The 14,885-nt window shown below is 39.3% G+C and overlaps 1 protein-coding gene across 1 annotated transcript; it reads right to left on the bottom strand.

The window, feature by feature from the left end:
• Positions 1 to 6,310: 6,310 nt before the first annotated feature.
• Positions 6,311 to 14,288, bottom strand: si:dkey-174i8.1 (arylsulfatase I). The gene is made up of 3 exons (XM_047352016.1): positions 13,870 to 14,288; positions 12,298 to 12,630; positions 6,311 to 11,505 (listed from the first exon to the last, which is right to left on the bottom strand). The coding sequence occupies exons 1-3, from the start codon at positions 14,160 to 14,162 to the stop codon at positions 10,422 to 10,424; spliced, it is 1,710 nt and encodes a 569-aa protein (XP_047207972.1). The 5' UTR covers positions 14,163 to 14,288; the 3' UTR covers positions 6,311 to 10,421.
• Positions 14,289 to 14,885: the final 597 nt, after the last annotated feature.

The raw sequence follows: 14,885 nt of genomic DNA, 5'->3' as shown, positions 1-14,885 counted from the left end.
ATCTCAGTCCAGATGCTCAAAGGGGAAAGATGACACCAGAACAGTTAACAAATTACACATCTATCAATTCATGGGGTGTGATTTGATGCTGCAGTATTTTAATTCATGTCACAAAGCAATAATCTAAACAAACACAAAAACAGTTTTTTTCCCCCTAAACTGCAGGGCCCCAAAAAGGAGGAATGGAAGAAAGAGGCAATTCAGAACATATGGCGTGATTCACTTTCCAAGATTTCCAGTATTTTATTTGATAGACTTAAACAAAGTTGTGAGTGTTTGTCTGAAAGAACAACAGATGCAGAACTGTTGGAGGACATGATTCTTTGTGACAGCATGTTCCTAAGTCAGAGTCATGTGTGGAGTGTTACCAAATGTGACAATGCATACTGCTGGATGCCTGGCTGTGTCTTAAGGTGATTAGAGTGCCATGCTGATGGATAACAAAAATCAGATGTAAGAGGTGTATGTATTCTTTTTCTGAGGTTGTTTAGAGATCCAGGACTTTATATTTATTTTAAATGTCTCTGATGAACTGTTCAGCTTCTCAGCAGAAGCTTTGAACCATCTGACCTTTACTTTTAATTATCCAGTTGTAATGTCTGATGAATGTGGCAAAGAGAGGCTACATCTGTCACCTCAAGTTTCCAAACCTTTGTGTGTTTGAACTGTCACTTTTGCAAAGTATAAATGTCAGAATATTGAGAATAAAAGTTTTGACTGTGCGATTTTTCAGAGCTCTCTGTTATAACACACCTTAAACTGCATCTTGGATCCTTATTCAGCTTATGTCTCAATTCTTCATGTTGATGTTGTTGCATCTAACAGCATTTTCTTATGTTTTTATTGGGTTACTTCTGTATTTTTGTGTCGTATGCAGCCTTGCTGCAAAAACAATTCCTTGCAAATAGGTCATAAAATCTGAACTAAATCAATAGCTGCAGTTTTAGAAATTTTAACTGTGAGCCTGAGCACAGTTGTACAGCAGAAAAGGATTTAAATGACATGTGCTCAAAACATGACTGTTATCTACTATTTGAAAATATTGTAGTTTAATCTATCTGCTTTGGACCTTTCTCAGATTTAATTGTTAGGTTTTATTTTTATTTCAGCTTCTCGAAATGGCTTTAAGGAAAGCTTTTACACTACCTCTGTAAATCAATGTTTGCTGGTGTTTTTGAATTTAATGACAGATCACACAGAAGCCCACAGGTTAAAAATTCAAATCTCTACCCAGAAGTTTAATAATAGGAAGTAGGGAAATTCCATGAATGTGACCAAACATTGCCAGCTGTAGTTACAGGAATCATTAAGTTCAAGAGCATGATATGCGATAATACTACTATATATCTATGTATAGATATCCCCATCCCAGAACATGTTTCATCGCATAAAAATCACAACAGATGCCTGCTCTTCCTCCTGCTCTTTCTTCTGTTTCGCCTCTGAACTGAACTGTTGGAGAGCATAGCCAAAGATTAATGAGTGTTTCAGGGGACTGTAGGACCAGTTTGTGCCATAATTACAGGGAGACGTTCTGATATGAAAGCCTAATTACCGGGGTTGCAAAGGTGCCATTGTGTTAATTGCTGAATGGCTGCATTTCTCTCACAGCAGTACAGTTGAACCTCTAAATACAATTAAATATGAATATGATTTTGTATGTAGAAAACACATAACTGTCTTGCACAAGAATTTTCCTCTGCAAATTAATGTGCAGGGAGGGTAAATACTTGTTCACAGTATTGTACATAAGGACCCTGGGAGCTTAACTCCATCAATCTCCAAACAGAGACCAGGTATGAAAATTTAGCAAACCATGGCCCAGTTGGAGGGTAAATCCAAAAACAAAATGACATAAATAAGCCAAGAAACAGAATAAAATAAAATCAGTTTAAAAGGAAACCAACACTATATAATTCAGTCTCACATAAAACTGACTGTTCCTTCCTGAAGCCAAGCTGTAGATTTTCTTTAAAACCCTATATCACTCAATCACCCCACATGCCTAAAAAAACAACAGTCTAAAGGCTATTTTCTGGCCAGTTATGCCTAACTATTAGTATGCAATAATGCAAACTTCCCAGTCCTGCAACATGACAAGATGTTTAAAGTTGTCTTTCTAAGTTTTTCCTTTTCCTCCACAAATCTCCTCACTGTCAAAATACTGTAAAAAAGTGTTATGGATCCACAGAGGCCAAAGGCAATAGACTCATTCCAAAAGAATGTTTTTAACTTGGCTCATGGCTGCTCTGTGTATCTCTCCTCCCTCCTGCTGTAACATCACAAGGCGTTCATGAGTTTTTAGGCTTTTATGTATTGACAAACACCCTGGAGTCAAACCATCTCCTTCTTCAGCTTACCCGCCGTGAAAAAGCTCAGTCGCTGCTTGTAGGTTAATCTTTTCACCTTTTACAGCTTCCTTGGAATAATTCTGTCAGGGCAAGTGTGTTAAAGTAAATCTATTTCTTTTCTTTTTCAATTATTATATGATCACACTGTCCCAAGTAAGATTTACACAGTACATCAGGGGGACTTCATTGGTTAATGTGTGCCAGGTTACATTGCCGGAGGCTTTTTTCAGCACGCCCCATTCAAGTCGTGACACCACTCTTACTTTGAATGATTGCCCAGAAAGAAAGGCACCCATTTCCAGTGTGTAGCGTTGTATAGATCACAGTTTTTATCAGATGGAAATGAGCTTTTGAGTCACGCATAGACACAAAGTTTTTTAGATCTGAAGTTAGCCTCACATTACACTGATAATTAACAGTCAATGTGACAGCTCCCTCCTACATACTAGATAGCAATGGGTGTGTGTGTGTGTGTGTGTGTGTGTGTGTGTGTGGCACCTCCTACTTAATATATATCCCCTGACAGTGCTGTATTTTTATTTCTGGGGGCCATCAGGGTTTATGGGAATCAGATGTGTGGGCAACTGCTGATTGTCTTCATCAGCATCCTACATGCTCAAGATCATTAAAAACACTTGTCTTTTTGTTTCTAACACACTGCCTTTGTCTTCAGTGCTATTTAGTATAGGGATATATAAGTGACGAGTTCTGCAGGTGGATGTTTTGAGCATGTACATGGGACCATTTATCAAAAAGCTGACATTCTGGAGTATTTAGGGGAGTGCCATCTGCTTAGATTTACCCATGTGATGCAAAGCTGAACAGAGTAAAGTTTCAGATGGAAAATATCCAAAAAAGATACAATGAAGGTCTACTGGATGTTTAGTAAAAAAGTGAAAGGTTATGAGTTGCTGGATCAATTACCTGATCTCATCATCACACTGACCATCCTGAACTTCTCTGGTTAAAAAACAAACACTGCTTTGTTAGGTAAGTTTAACTTCCTGATTGCATCAAGTCAAACAGGAAGTTTCATCTAAATGTTAAATGGACTAAATATAAATAGCGATTTTCCAGTCATATTGACCTCTCAAAGCGCTTAACACTAAAGCCACCTTCATCCAGTCACACTGACAAACATTCACACACTGATAAGCAGTGTCTAAGAGCACATCGACGTGTGACAGGGGGAAGTTGGAATTAAACTTACAACTTTCAGATTGCAAGGCAAGTTGCCTACTCTTCCCACAGAGCCACATTCATCTTGTGATATTGTTCTAAAATCCCTGCTGTAGTTTGGATCTGAAAGCTTTCAGTTGCAAGTCTGTATTTAGTGTATAATGCTCGCAGTCCCATCTCCTGACTGGGGGTATGTGTCTAAGTGAAATGGTTTTATATCCAAACCGGGGGTTGTACCAACCTACAGGTCCTTCTCAAAATATTAGCATATTGTGATAAAGTTCATTATTTTCCATAATGTCATGATGAAAATTTAACATTCATATATTTTAGATTCATTGCACACTAACTGAAATATTTCAGGTCTTTTATTGTCTTAATACGGATGATTTTGGCATACAGCTCATGAAAACCCAAAATTCCTATCTCACAAAATTAGCATATCATTAAAAGGGTCTCTAAACGAGCTATGAACCTAATCATCTGAATCAACGAGTTAACTCTAACCACTGCAAAAGATTCCTGAGGCCTTTAAAACTCCCAGCCTGGTTCATCACTCAAAACCCTAATCATGGGTAAGACTGCCGACCTGACTGCTGTCCAGAAGGCCACTATTGACACCCTCAAGCAAGAGGGTAAGAAACAGAAAGAAATTTCTGAACGAATAGGCTGTTCCCAGAGTGCTGTATCAAGGCACCTCAGTGGGAAGTCTGTGGGAAGGAAAAAGTGTGGCAGAAAACGCTGCACAACGAGAAGAGGTGACCGGACCCTGAGGAAGATTGTGGAGAAGGGCCGATTCCAGACATTGGGGGACCTGCGGAAGCAGTGGACTGAGTCTGGAGTAGAAACATCCAGAGCCACCGTGCACAGGCATGTGCAGGAAATGGGCTACAGGTGCCGCATTCCCCAGGTCAAGCCACTTTTGAACCAGGCACAAGCGCCTGACCTGGGCTACAGAGAAGCAGCACTGGACTGTTGCTCAGTGGTCCAAAGTACTTTTTTCGGATGAAAGCAAATTCTGCATGTCATTCGGAAATCAAGGTGCCAGAGTCTGGAGGAAGACTGGGGAGAAGGAAATGCCAAAATGCCAGAAGTCCAGTGTCAAGTACCCACAGTCAGTGATGGTCTGTGGTGCCGTGTCAGCTGCTGGTGTTGGTCCACTGTGTTTTATCAAGGGCAGGGTCAATGCAGCTAGCTATCAGGAGATTTTGGAGCACTTCATGCTTCCATCTGCTGAAAAGCTTTATGGAGATGAAGATTTCATTTTTCAGCACCACCTGGCACCTGCTCACAGTGCCAAAACCACTGGTAGATGGTTTACTGACCATGGTATCACTGTGCTCAATTGGCCTGCCAACTCTCCTGACCTGAACCCCATAGAGAATCTGTGGGATATTGTGAAGAGAACGTTGAGAGACTCAAGACCCAACACTCTGGATGAGCTAAAGGCCGCTATCGAAGCATCCTGGGCCTCCATAAGACCTCAGCAGTGCCACAAACTGATTGCCTCCATGCCACGCCGCATTGAAGCAGTCATTTCTGCAAAAGGATTCCCGACCAAGTATTGAGTGCATAACTGTACATGATTATTTGAAGGTTGACGTTTTTTGTATTAAAAACACTTTTCTTTTATTGGTCGGATGAAATATGCTAATTTTGTGAGATAGGAATTTTGGGTTTTCATGAGCTGTATGCCACAATCATCCGTATTAAGACAATAAAAGACCTGAAATATTTCAGTTAGTGTGCAATGAATCTAAAATATATGAATGTTAAATTTTCATCATTACATTATGGAAAATAATGAACTTTATCACAATATGCTAATATTTTGAGAAGGACCTGTATATCGTTTGGTTTGAACCAATAGAAAATCTAAACTGCAGTAGCCATCTTTCGACCCAAAGAGGGCAGCACTACATTGGTTTTAGGACATATAGTGCAGAATTAAACAAGTTTACATGAAAATGTAAACAATTGCACAGTAACATAAAATAGCACCATTAAGGCCCAATTTATTCAGCTTATCTGCAAAAAATTTGATTTGGGGTTTAGTTACTCTTTAAGGAGTTTTATAGTTTATTCCATGGAGAGGGATCAGCATACTTGATTGCCATTTTTCCTAGTTCAGTATGAACCTTCGGAACATACAGTAGAAATAATCCTTGAGAACAAAGATGTTAGTTTTCGGTTTCTGGGAAATGTAGGTCTGTAGGTATGATGGAAGGCATTGCCATATAGATGAATGTGGCAATGATTCAGCCTGTGGGCAGATAAAGCTGGCCACCCAACCCGAGTATATAATAAACAATGATGAGTAAGACCGTTAAAGTTTAATAAAAATCTCAGTGCTCATTGATAGACATTATCCAGAGAGTGTAGGCATATAGAAATAGTGATACATCCAAGAGATCACCATATTCCAGCACAGGCATGAAGGTAGCAGCAACCAGAAAAGCGATATTTTTCCAATAATTAAAACCAGACTTCCGTTTTAGCTTTTAATCCATCCATCCGTCCGTCCGTCCATCCCTCCCTCCCCTTTGATTTTTCATTGGAAAACAACATGAGTTTTATCTTGTCTGCATTTAAAACATGTTTAAAATCAAACAAGGTGGATTGTACAATATTAAAAGCTTGTTGTAGCTGATAGAGAGCCTGAGCTCATGAGGATGCAGTACTATTCCCCCATAAAACAACTCATAAAGATGTCAGCCTTAATGTTCAGTAAACAGACTGATTACGAATGATTGGCCCATCATCTTCAGCTTAATTCCAATCCAAATGTTTTGGTAATAATACCAACATGAAGTAGCTAAAGTTTGAATTTAACAATTATTGAGCATTAAAAACTAATATGCTTGATTAAAAGTGATATTTTTCTATTGGGTAATTCATAATAACCTCAAAAATAATTTTTTATGGTGTATATTTGTACAGCATTCTTCATACTTATTGGGGCCCCTGTTAAAAATGTGTAAAACAAACTTTTGAATAAATGCATTTTTTATTGCAGTAGCATCACTTGAAGATAAAACATTTAAAAACAACTTTTTTGTGTACATTTATGCAGTTGGGAAAGTAATAAATTGAGAAATAACTATTTTTAGGAAAATCACTGTTGCGTATCATTATGATGAATGGTGCACATTTTTTTGTCATTCGTACTTGACTTTTTCCACCTCTCAAAGTGTCCAGGAACTCCTAAAATATCAATCCACCACTGCCTGTTTCCCTGGCATATAAATGTGATGTGACTCAAACGCCCATTTCTCTAAGCGACTCATCAAGATGGCAAAGATGAGCGAACATGTCATTAGTGTAAGGCACATTTATTCCTATCTACAGTAAAAGCAAAAATTAAAAAGCTTAAAATTACTGAAATTGTGATTGACAAGGCTTTAAATTTAAGTTGTCAACCCTCTTATGGTACATATGAAACTAAGTTTCCTCAGAAACATTTTATTCGCAGTAGACTAAAGTTCACCAAAAATATTTTTAAAACATATATCTTCTGTACTCACCAATCTTCTTAAATGTTACAATGAAATGAGTAAAAAATTTAATACATGCAGCCTCAATACCTTTTTTCTATTGTAACAGGTAAGAAAGTGTGATAGATGCACTGAGAAAATTTTACTGAACAACACTTTAATCTGATCACAAGCACTTCTCCAAGCACTTGAAAACACAACAGCCCCCCCTACACCCTCTAAGGACCCTCTTTCCTTCCTCCTCCACTCTTCATATTTCACTGTACACCACAGATCTCATAGCAAAACACCACTTCAGTTTGATCTACAAAATGAGCACTAACAAGTAAGTGGGATGGAAAGTGAAGCGAAAAAAACAAAGAGGGAATAAATAAAGAGCTAGGGAATATGAAGAGAAAGGAGGAAGCCAAGAAGGAGGAAAGTGTGACAGCTGACCGTGTTGAGGGGGGAAAAGATGTTGGAGAAGGACAGTTGAATATTCATCATGAGGAGAAACCTGCAGGACTATTGCTGCAGTGTATGGGATTGCTGCTGACATTCACAGTCAGAAGCATTCCAAAATTTGTCTGACACATATACCTAAAGATTGGGGTCAAGGAGTGAGTGGAAACTAACTAACCATTTTGAAGTGGTTTGTTGGAGTAGATGCTGCACAAGCCCAATAGCAGCATCTCTAATCTAATCCTATCACTTTGCATTCAGCCTCACCAACAGGCTGATACATCACACCAGATCAGACAGCACTGGTGTAAGCTGTGGCTTCCCTAGAACGGTATCCTGGGGACTGATGTTCATACTGATAACTCAAGTGCATAGCCAGTTGCTCTCTTATGTGGTGAGATGGAGGTAAAGGAGGTTTTTGTAGCAAATTAACCTTTATGCCACAAAACAAAGTTTGTACCGTTGTCCTCTTGTCTCTTCTTGTCATTAGATTTTGATGGACTTCACAGAATTTCAGTAGTGGTGTTTTATTTTTATTTTTTTGTCTTAGACCAACACAGAGTCATATTTATAAAGTGGCAGGAAAACAAATACATGGTTTGTGATATTTGTTTACATATGGATATCTGAAAAGTGTGGCCTGCATTTTTATTCAGCCCCGCAAAATCCAGACCAAAATCCAGACCAAAATCCAATGATGAATCTGTGAAAAGGCTTGAAAACTGATGTTTGCCGATGCTATCTGATGGAGTTTTAGCTTTTTTGTATAGAACAATGAGGAAACTATTACAGATTAGTTTATAGATGTGCAAAGCAAAGGGACATTACCCTAAAGACTTGCAGCTGGTTGCAACAAAACAAATGTAGAAAAGTGCTGAAGTTCTCACCATAATTTGGTACACACTATGCTACCTGACAAACAGTAGGCTGCTGTTTAAAAGCAGCTACATTTTTTTTTTTTTATTACTGTATTTAGATTAGTTGAATTTCTGTATCTCTGTTGTCTGTATTACATAACATATGAACTTATAGAAACATACAAATGTTCGCAAAAGTCTGCCAGTATCAGCTACTGAACCTTTAGGGCCTCTGTGGCCAAACATGTAGAGGTCAGAGGTCTTTTAAGACCAAAAGAGAGTACTGTAATCAGAAATGCATATGTATAGCCCCTAAGAATAAGAACACAAAATGACATTTAACAACTGCCCCTGGTAGGTATCTTTCTATCATTCTGAAAAATGCCCTCTCAGATGATTAGGGGGTCATGTCAGGCCTCGCTTCCCCACACAACCATTCCAGTTCTATCTGTCCTAATTAAACTGTTCCTTAATGCAGGAAATAAATGCACAGTGACAAACACTATGCTGCCTGCTCAGTCCAGCAAAGGTCCACAGTCTTTGTGCTGCAGTTTGGCCGCAGGTCAGGGAGTGAGTCATCCTCTTCAGCCAGACAAGCAGCCATATCTGCGTGTCAGACGGCCTTTTAATCTGATGACCTTCAGGAAGTGGTTTTGGGTTTTTGTCTATCTGACCTGTGCTTTCTTTTCTGCTGATCAAGATTTCTGTATTTCTTGTTTTACTGTTAACCTTCTACTGGATTAGGTCACAATATGGCTGAAATCAATCCACACGTTTCTGATGCTGGCTTTTCTTCTCTTTTTCAGCGTCCCTGAAATTACTTCTAAATATGTTAAATGATAAACTTTCAAAGGAATTAGTAATATTTGTCTTCAGCTGTACATATATTTCTGCAATCTATTTACAGTAACTGCAAACTATATTAATTTTGCCTTACTAAAGTATTTGTTTTCACATTATTTGGATTTTATTGACAGTAGTTTATACCTGTGAATTAAAACTATGGACTCTATTAGTAAATAGAGTCCATTTGAGTCCCAAGAGGTTTGCTGGCGAACATTAGTGAACAAGCAGCATCATGAAAACGAAGGAACACAGTAGACAGGTCAGGGAGAAAATTGTGGAGACATTTAAAGCAGGGTTGAGTTTGTTCAGCTTACTTTTCCAAAAATGAGTATGGCACAACTGCACACCCACCACAGCCGTCTCTCTAAACTAACAGGTCAGACAATGAGAGCATTATTCAAAGGTGCATCCGACTATGAAGAAACTGCAGAGACTCACATCTCAGGTGGGGCAATGTGATGAGAGGTGAAATATTAGTCATGTGCTCCAAAAATCTGGTCTTCATTAAAAAGTGGTAAGGTGATAGCCATTGTTCAAAGAATGTGCAAAATGCTGTGTGGATGAAAAGTAATGATGCACACCACCCTGAATGCACCATCCCCACCAAGAAAACATGATGGAGGCAGCATCAAGCTGCAGGGATGCTTTTACTCAAGTTGATCAGAGTTGATTGCAAGGTGGATGGAGCTAAATGCAGGGCAATCCTGGACAGAAACATATTAGAGGCTGCAAAAAGACTTGAGACTGAGGTGGAGGTTCACACTCCAGCAGGACAATGATTCTAAACATACAACCAGAGCTACAAGGGAATGACCCATGAAAGTTCAGACCTAAATCCAATTGAGAATCTGTGGTAGAATTTGAAAAACTGATGTTCAGAAATGCTCTTCCTCCAATCTGAGTGAGCTTGAGCTATTTTGCAATCTTGTCTAGAATGGCAAAGCTGGTAGAGATGTACCATAAAAGACCTGCAGCTGTAAGTGAAGAAAAAGATCATTCTAAAAAGAATTGATTGAGGGGGGGCTTAATACAAATAAACACCACACTTTTCATTTTTGTGAATAATCTTTGAAACCATTTGTCATTTTCCTTCCGTTTTACACTTATGTGCTACTTTGTGTTTTTAGTATCACATAAAACCAGAATAAAATAGTTTGAGATCAGTGGGTTGTAAGGTGACAAAATGTGAAATAGTTCAAGGGGTATTAATTCTTTTGCTGGGTACTGTATGTAAATGTACCTGAAAAAGACATTTAGAAAAGGGTTTTTCTTTCCAGACGTGACCCTACTTTTTTGAAGAGGGCTTTTAATTTGCATAATTTGCAATGTTTAACCTTTAAAATCTTCTCCTTTCTGCCATATTCATCTTTTTCATTTTCTTCCTGCCCCTCGAGGCCCAGCCAGGGTCGCCATACTCCGCCATGTAGTTCTGGATCAGCCATAGGATCATCTGGTGGGTTCCTGGCCATCACAGCTGTGTGGTTATACTCTGCCAGCCTAATCAAAAGATGTTTCACCACCTCTGGTCGAACCTCAGCAAGGTCGAACCTCTCGTATGGGTCAGCGCTGATGTTAAACAGCCACACCGACTTCCCCAGCTTATTGCGCCGCTTCTCGAGTTTCTGCCACTGTTCTGGGCCAACAGGAAGAGCCTGTGGTGGTATCCAGTCCCCATCACCCACATTTCCTGTCAATAGCTTCCAATCACCCACTCTTAACGCTGCTCTCACAGCAGTGTCCCAGATCCCGAAACCATTGAGTACCAATGCCTTGCCATATGGCTCCCCGGGTTTCCTGGACACAGGGTCGATGTTGAAAAGGATTTCTGTGCGAGGGCAGGATAAGCCCTTGCCAATGCAACCCCAGACATTATGGCCGTCCAGATTGTGGTGGGATTGCAGGCTCCCTGCAATCCCGAGCAATGTGGGATACCAGTCAGAAACATGGATAAGTGCTTTGCTTACAATACCCTTCCTTTTCAGAAGGGGACTATGGACAAACCCCACAGCACGGATGCCCCCCTCCCAGTAGGTCCCTTTCCCTCCTCTCAGTGGCCAGTTGCTCCCGCCTGAGAGTGGCTGTCCACCGTTATCAGATGAATAGATCAGGACTGAGTTCTGATAGAGCCCACTAGTCTTCAGCTCTTCAACAAGTTGTGCAACACCTTCATCCAAGCAGCTTAGCATGGCTGCATAGTGACGCCTTTGACGATTGCTCTGTTCGTTATAGTGGTGCAGAAAAAGGTCTGGTGCCTGTAGGGGAGCATGTGCAGCCTGGAGGGACAGGTAGAGGAAGAGTGGTGTGTGGGAGTTGTGGCTCTGCAAAATCTTCTTAGCTCTGGATTGAAAAATGGAACATTGTTAAATTAAAAGATGTCTTTCAAAAGTTATTTTTTTTTGTCACTTTACAAAACAAACTTTAATTTAATCACCTGGAAAAATAGTAATGCATACTTATTAAGTGGAAGTAAAATAATGGTATACATTTTTTTCAGTCCCATTACTTTGTTATCCCTAAATAAAATCTAGTGCAACCAATATTCTCCAAAAATAAAAAGAGATTTGCACGACTGCTAACCTACCAAGAAATGGAGAAGTGGCCAAGACTCCCAAAGTAACTCTGGAGGAGCTGCAGATTTCTGCTACTCAGGTGGGAAAATAAATTCTGTCTATTGGCACTCAAAAAGCTGGCTGATATAGATGAGTGGCCTGAAGAAAGCCATTGTTGAAAGAAAGCCATGAGAGAATTTGTAGGTGAGCCAAATGACATGAATATTGTCTTAACACTGCCCGTCAACCTGAACACACCATCCCCACCCTGAAACATGGTAATGGCAGTTTCATGCAGTGGAGAGTCTATTCATCTACAAGGAAACTAGTCACAGTGAATGACTCTTAGAAAAACCTTTAAAAGGAAGTACAATTTTTGTTCCACTTAACAATTTTGCACTACTTTGTGACTCCTGTGTCAAGAGTCACAAAGACATACAATCTCAACTAAACACTTAAAAATTTGTGGCTGTAATAGTAACAACTCAAAAAGTAAAACGTTCAAGGGGTATGAATATTTTTACAAGGCATTGTACTTTGCTTTGCTCCCTCTTGATCGATTAATTGTTTTGGTCCTCACCTCTCAATGTAAAGCAGCGTAGAGTAGTTCCCTCTCATCTCCCAGGCAGGTCTGTTCCCGTCGTGCAAGTCAAATCCACATGCTTCTGCCCCATCGCAGCTCTGGTAGGAGAAATGGTCTCCACTGCCTGTCAGGGTTCCCAAGAAACTCTGAAATCCACGTTGTGTGGGAAGGCAGTTTGGCCTGGAGAATCCCAGGTGCCATTTCCCAACCATGTGAGTGGCATATCCAGCCTCAGCCAGACGTTCAGGTAGAGTGGGAATGTCTGGGGGCAAACAGAGAGGCTGACGAGGTCGGATAATCGAATGTTGGAGTCCAGTGTGAATTTGGTAACTGCAACCACAGAGATATTAAAAACCAAAACTTTGAACTTATGCACTTGCTTTTTTAGAGCACTTTAAAGATACAGGGCATACAACAGTCACAAATACAGTCAAGTCAGCCAATAGATGACATGTGACAATATACACAAAAATAGAAAATAACTTTAGCCGTTTTATAATCACACAGTTCATTTTTTGTACTACACAAGTCTTTTTAAACAAAATCTTTATTCTGTTTCAATAGATTTAAATGCCAATGCAGCAGTACCCTATAGTACTACGTACAAAGCCTTGCAATATATCCATACCACTTGGATTTCTTTGCATTTTGTCATATTATAACCAAAAGTATTTTGCTGGGTTTTTATGTATTAACCAGCACAATGTAGAGCATTATTGTAAAAAAGGGAGAAAAAAATACATCATTACTAAAATTATTCACAAGCAAAAATGTTAAACGTGCAATGTGAGTTTGTATTTTGACCATCTGAGTCAATCCTTTGTAGAACTGTGTTTCACAGCAAAGAGAAGAACCAATCTTTTAAGTATGTCTCTACCAGCTTTGCACATATAGAGACTGACTTTTTGGCCATTCCTCTGGTCAAAATAACTGCATCAGACTGGATTTCGGTCCAGCTTTAAGTCTAGGGTCATTGTCCCGCAGTCCTAGTCTCAAGTCTTCCGCAGCTTTTAGCAGGTTTTCTTCAAGGATTTCCCTGTATTAGGGGCAATCCTTCTGACTAGCTGCATTGTCCCTGCTGAACAAAACCTTCCCCACATGTTGATACTGTCACCATTATGTTTTACTGTGGGGCTGGGCTTTCGAGGTGATAAGCAGAATTAGTTTTCTGCTACACTTATTGTGTTGCATTTATGCCAGCAAGATCAGTTTTGGTCTCATCTGACCAAAGCAACTTCTTCCACATGTTTGCTATTTGTCCTACATCACTTGTATGCCAAACCTTTCATATTTATTTGTAAAAATAAATGGAAATCATGTCTTGCTTTTCATTTGTTTCACAATTATGCACCACATTTTGGTGGTCTGTCACCAAAACATTGAAATAAATAAATAAATAAATGGATGTTTCTGGTTGTAAAGTGACAATATCTTAAAAGGCCTGAGGGGTAGGAAAACAGTTGCAAGGAACCAGTGTCCTTTTTCTGCTTTGTGTGTTATGTAAACGGACAAATGCATTGCATTTTGAAGGTAAATTAAAATTCATCAGTGCATAACATCTAAACTCACCATCCTGTCATGAGCTGACTGCGAGAGGGTGAGCAGATAGGCTGGACGTAATAATTTTCCAGTTTGACGCCCTCTGCTGCGAGTTGGTCCAGCGCAGGAGTTTGAATGTCTGAACCATGATATCCAATGTCTCCGTAACCCTGGTCGTCCACCATGATGAAGATAAGGTGAGGGGACCTGGACTGTCCCACTTCTGTGTCCACTTTGCCATCATATTCACACAAGCAGCCAAGACCACCCAGTAAGATTACACTTGTCCCAAGGAAAAGCACAGAGTGAATTAGTTTCCTCATTTTCTTAAGTAATTGCTGATTTTTGATATCCTCTCAGTTTTTTTAATGCTATTCTGCATAAATCATTTCTGCTGTAAAATATGTTTTAAATCATTTGTAAATCCAGAAAATTCATTCAGTAGCCTTCTTTGTGAATTCATGGGGTGCCAGAGGGAGGGTTTTATTGAGGCTTCTGTAGTGGGTGGAGGAAAACTGCTGCCTTTGTGAGCAGAGAAGCTGGCAGAGGTGAATGTTTGGAAAAGAGAGACTTGCTTTTTTGCATAACCTTGTGACATTCCTATGGAGGTTTCAGGCGCCTCACAAGGTGGCTTGGACAACACTGGAAACCAAAATATTTGCTGCTGACCTGTACTTCCCAGGATGCTAAGTAAACTGTGTATAGAAATTCTGATATGTCAGATAATTAAGCAAAGAAGGTTCAGATAAATCTACATTTAAGTAGCATAACAATCATTAAATTTAGGGCCTATGGAATGGTTCAACATTTATTTTAGTTTGTTTTTTTAATTATTAAGTGTTAAGTGTAAGAATAGCTGCTTGATGCTCTAATATAAATGTATATAATGTAACTGGCAAAATAATCAAGTACTATAAAAACAAGTATTCTTTTTCTATTATTGTGAGGTTTAAATAAAAATAAAAATCTTTATCTGCATGATACATCTAAATAACATAGAAAACCAAGAAAGTTTATTTAATGATTTGTCAAAACGGTATTTTTGA

This window comes from Girardinichthys multiradiatus, chromosome 22 (assembly GCF_021462225.1).
Source record: "Girardinichthys multiradiatus isolate DD_20200921_A chromosome 22, DD_fGirMul_XY1, whole genome shotgun sequence".
NCBI classification, from domain to species: Eukaryota; Metazoa; Chordata; class Actinopteri; order Cyprinodontiformes; family Goodeidae; genus Girardinichthys; species Girardinichthys multiradiatus.
This window is presented reverse-complemented; position numbering and strand designations above follow the sequence as displayed.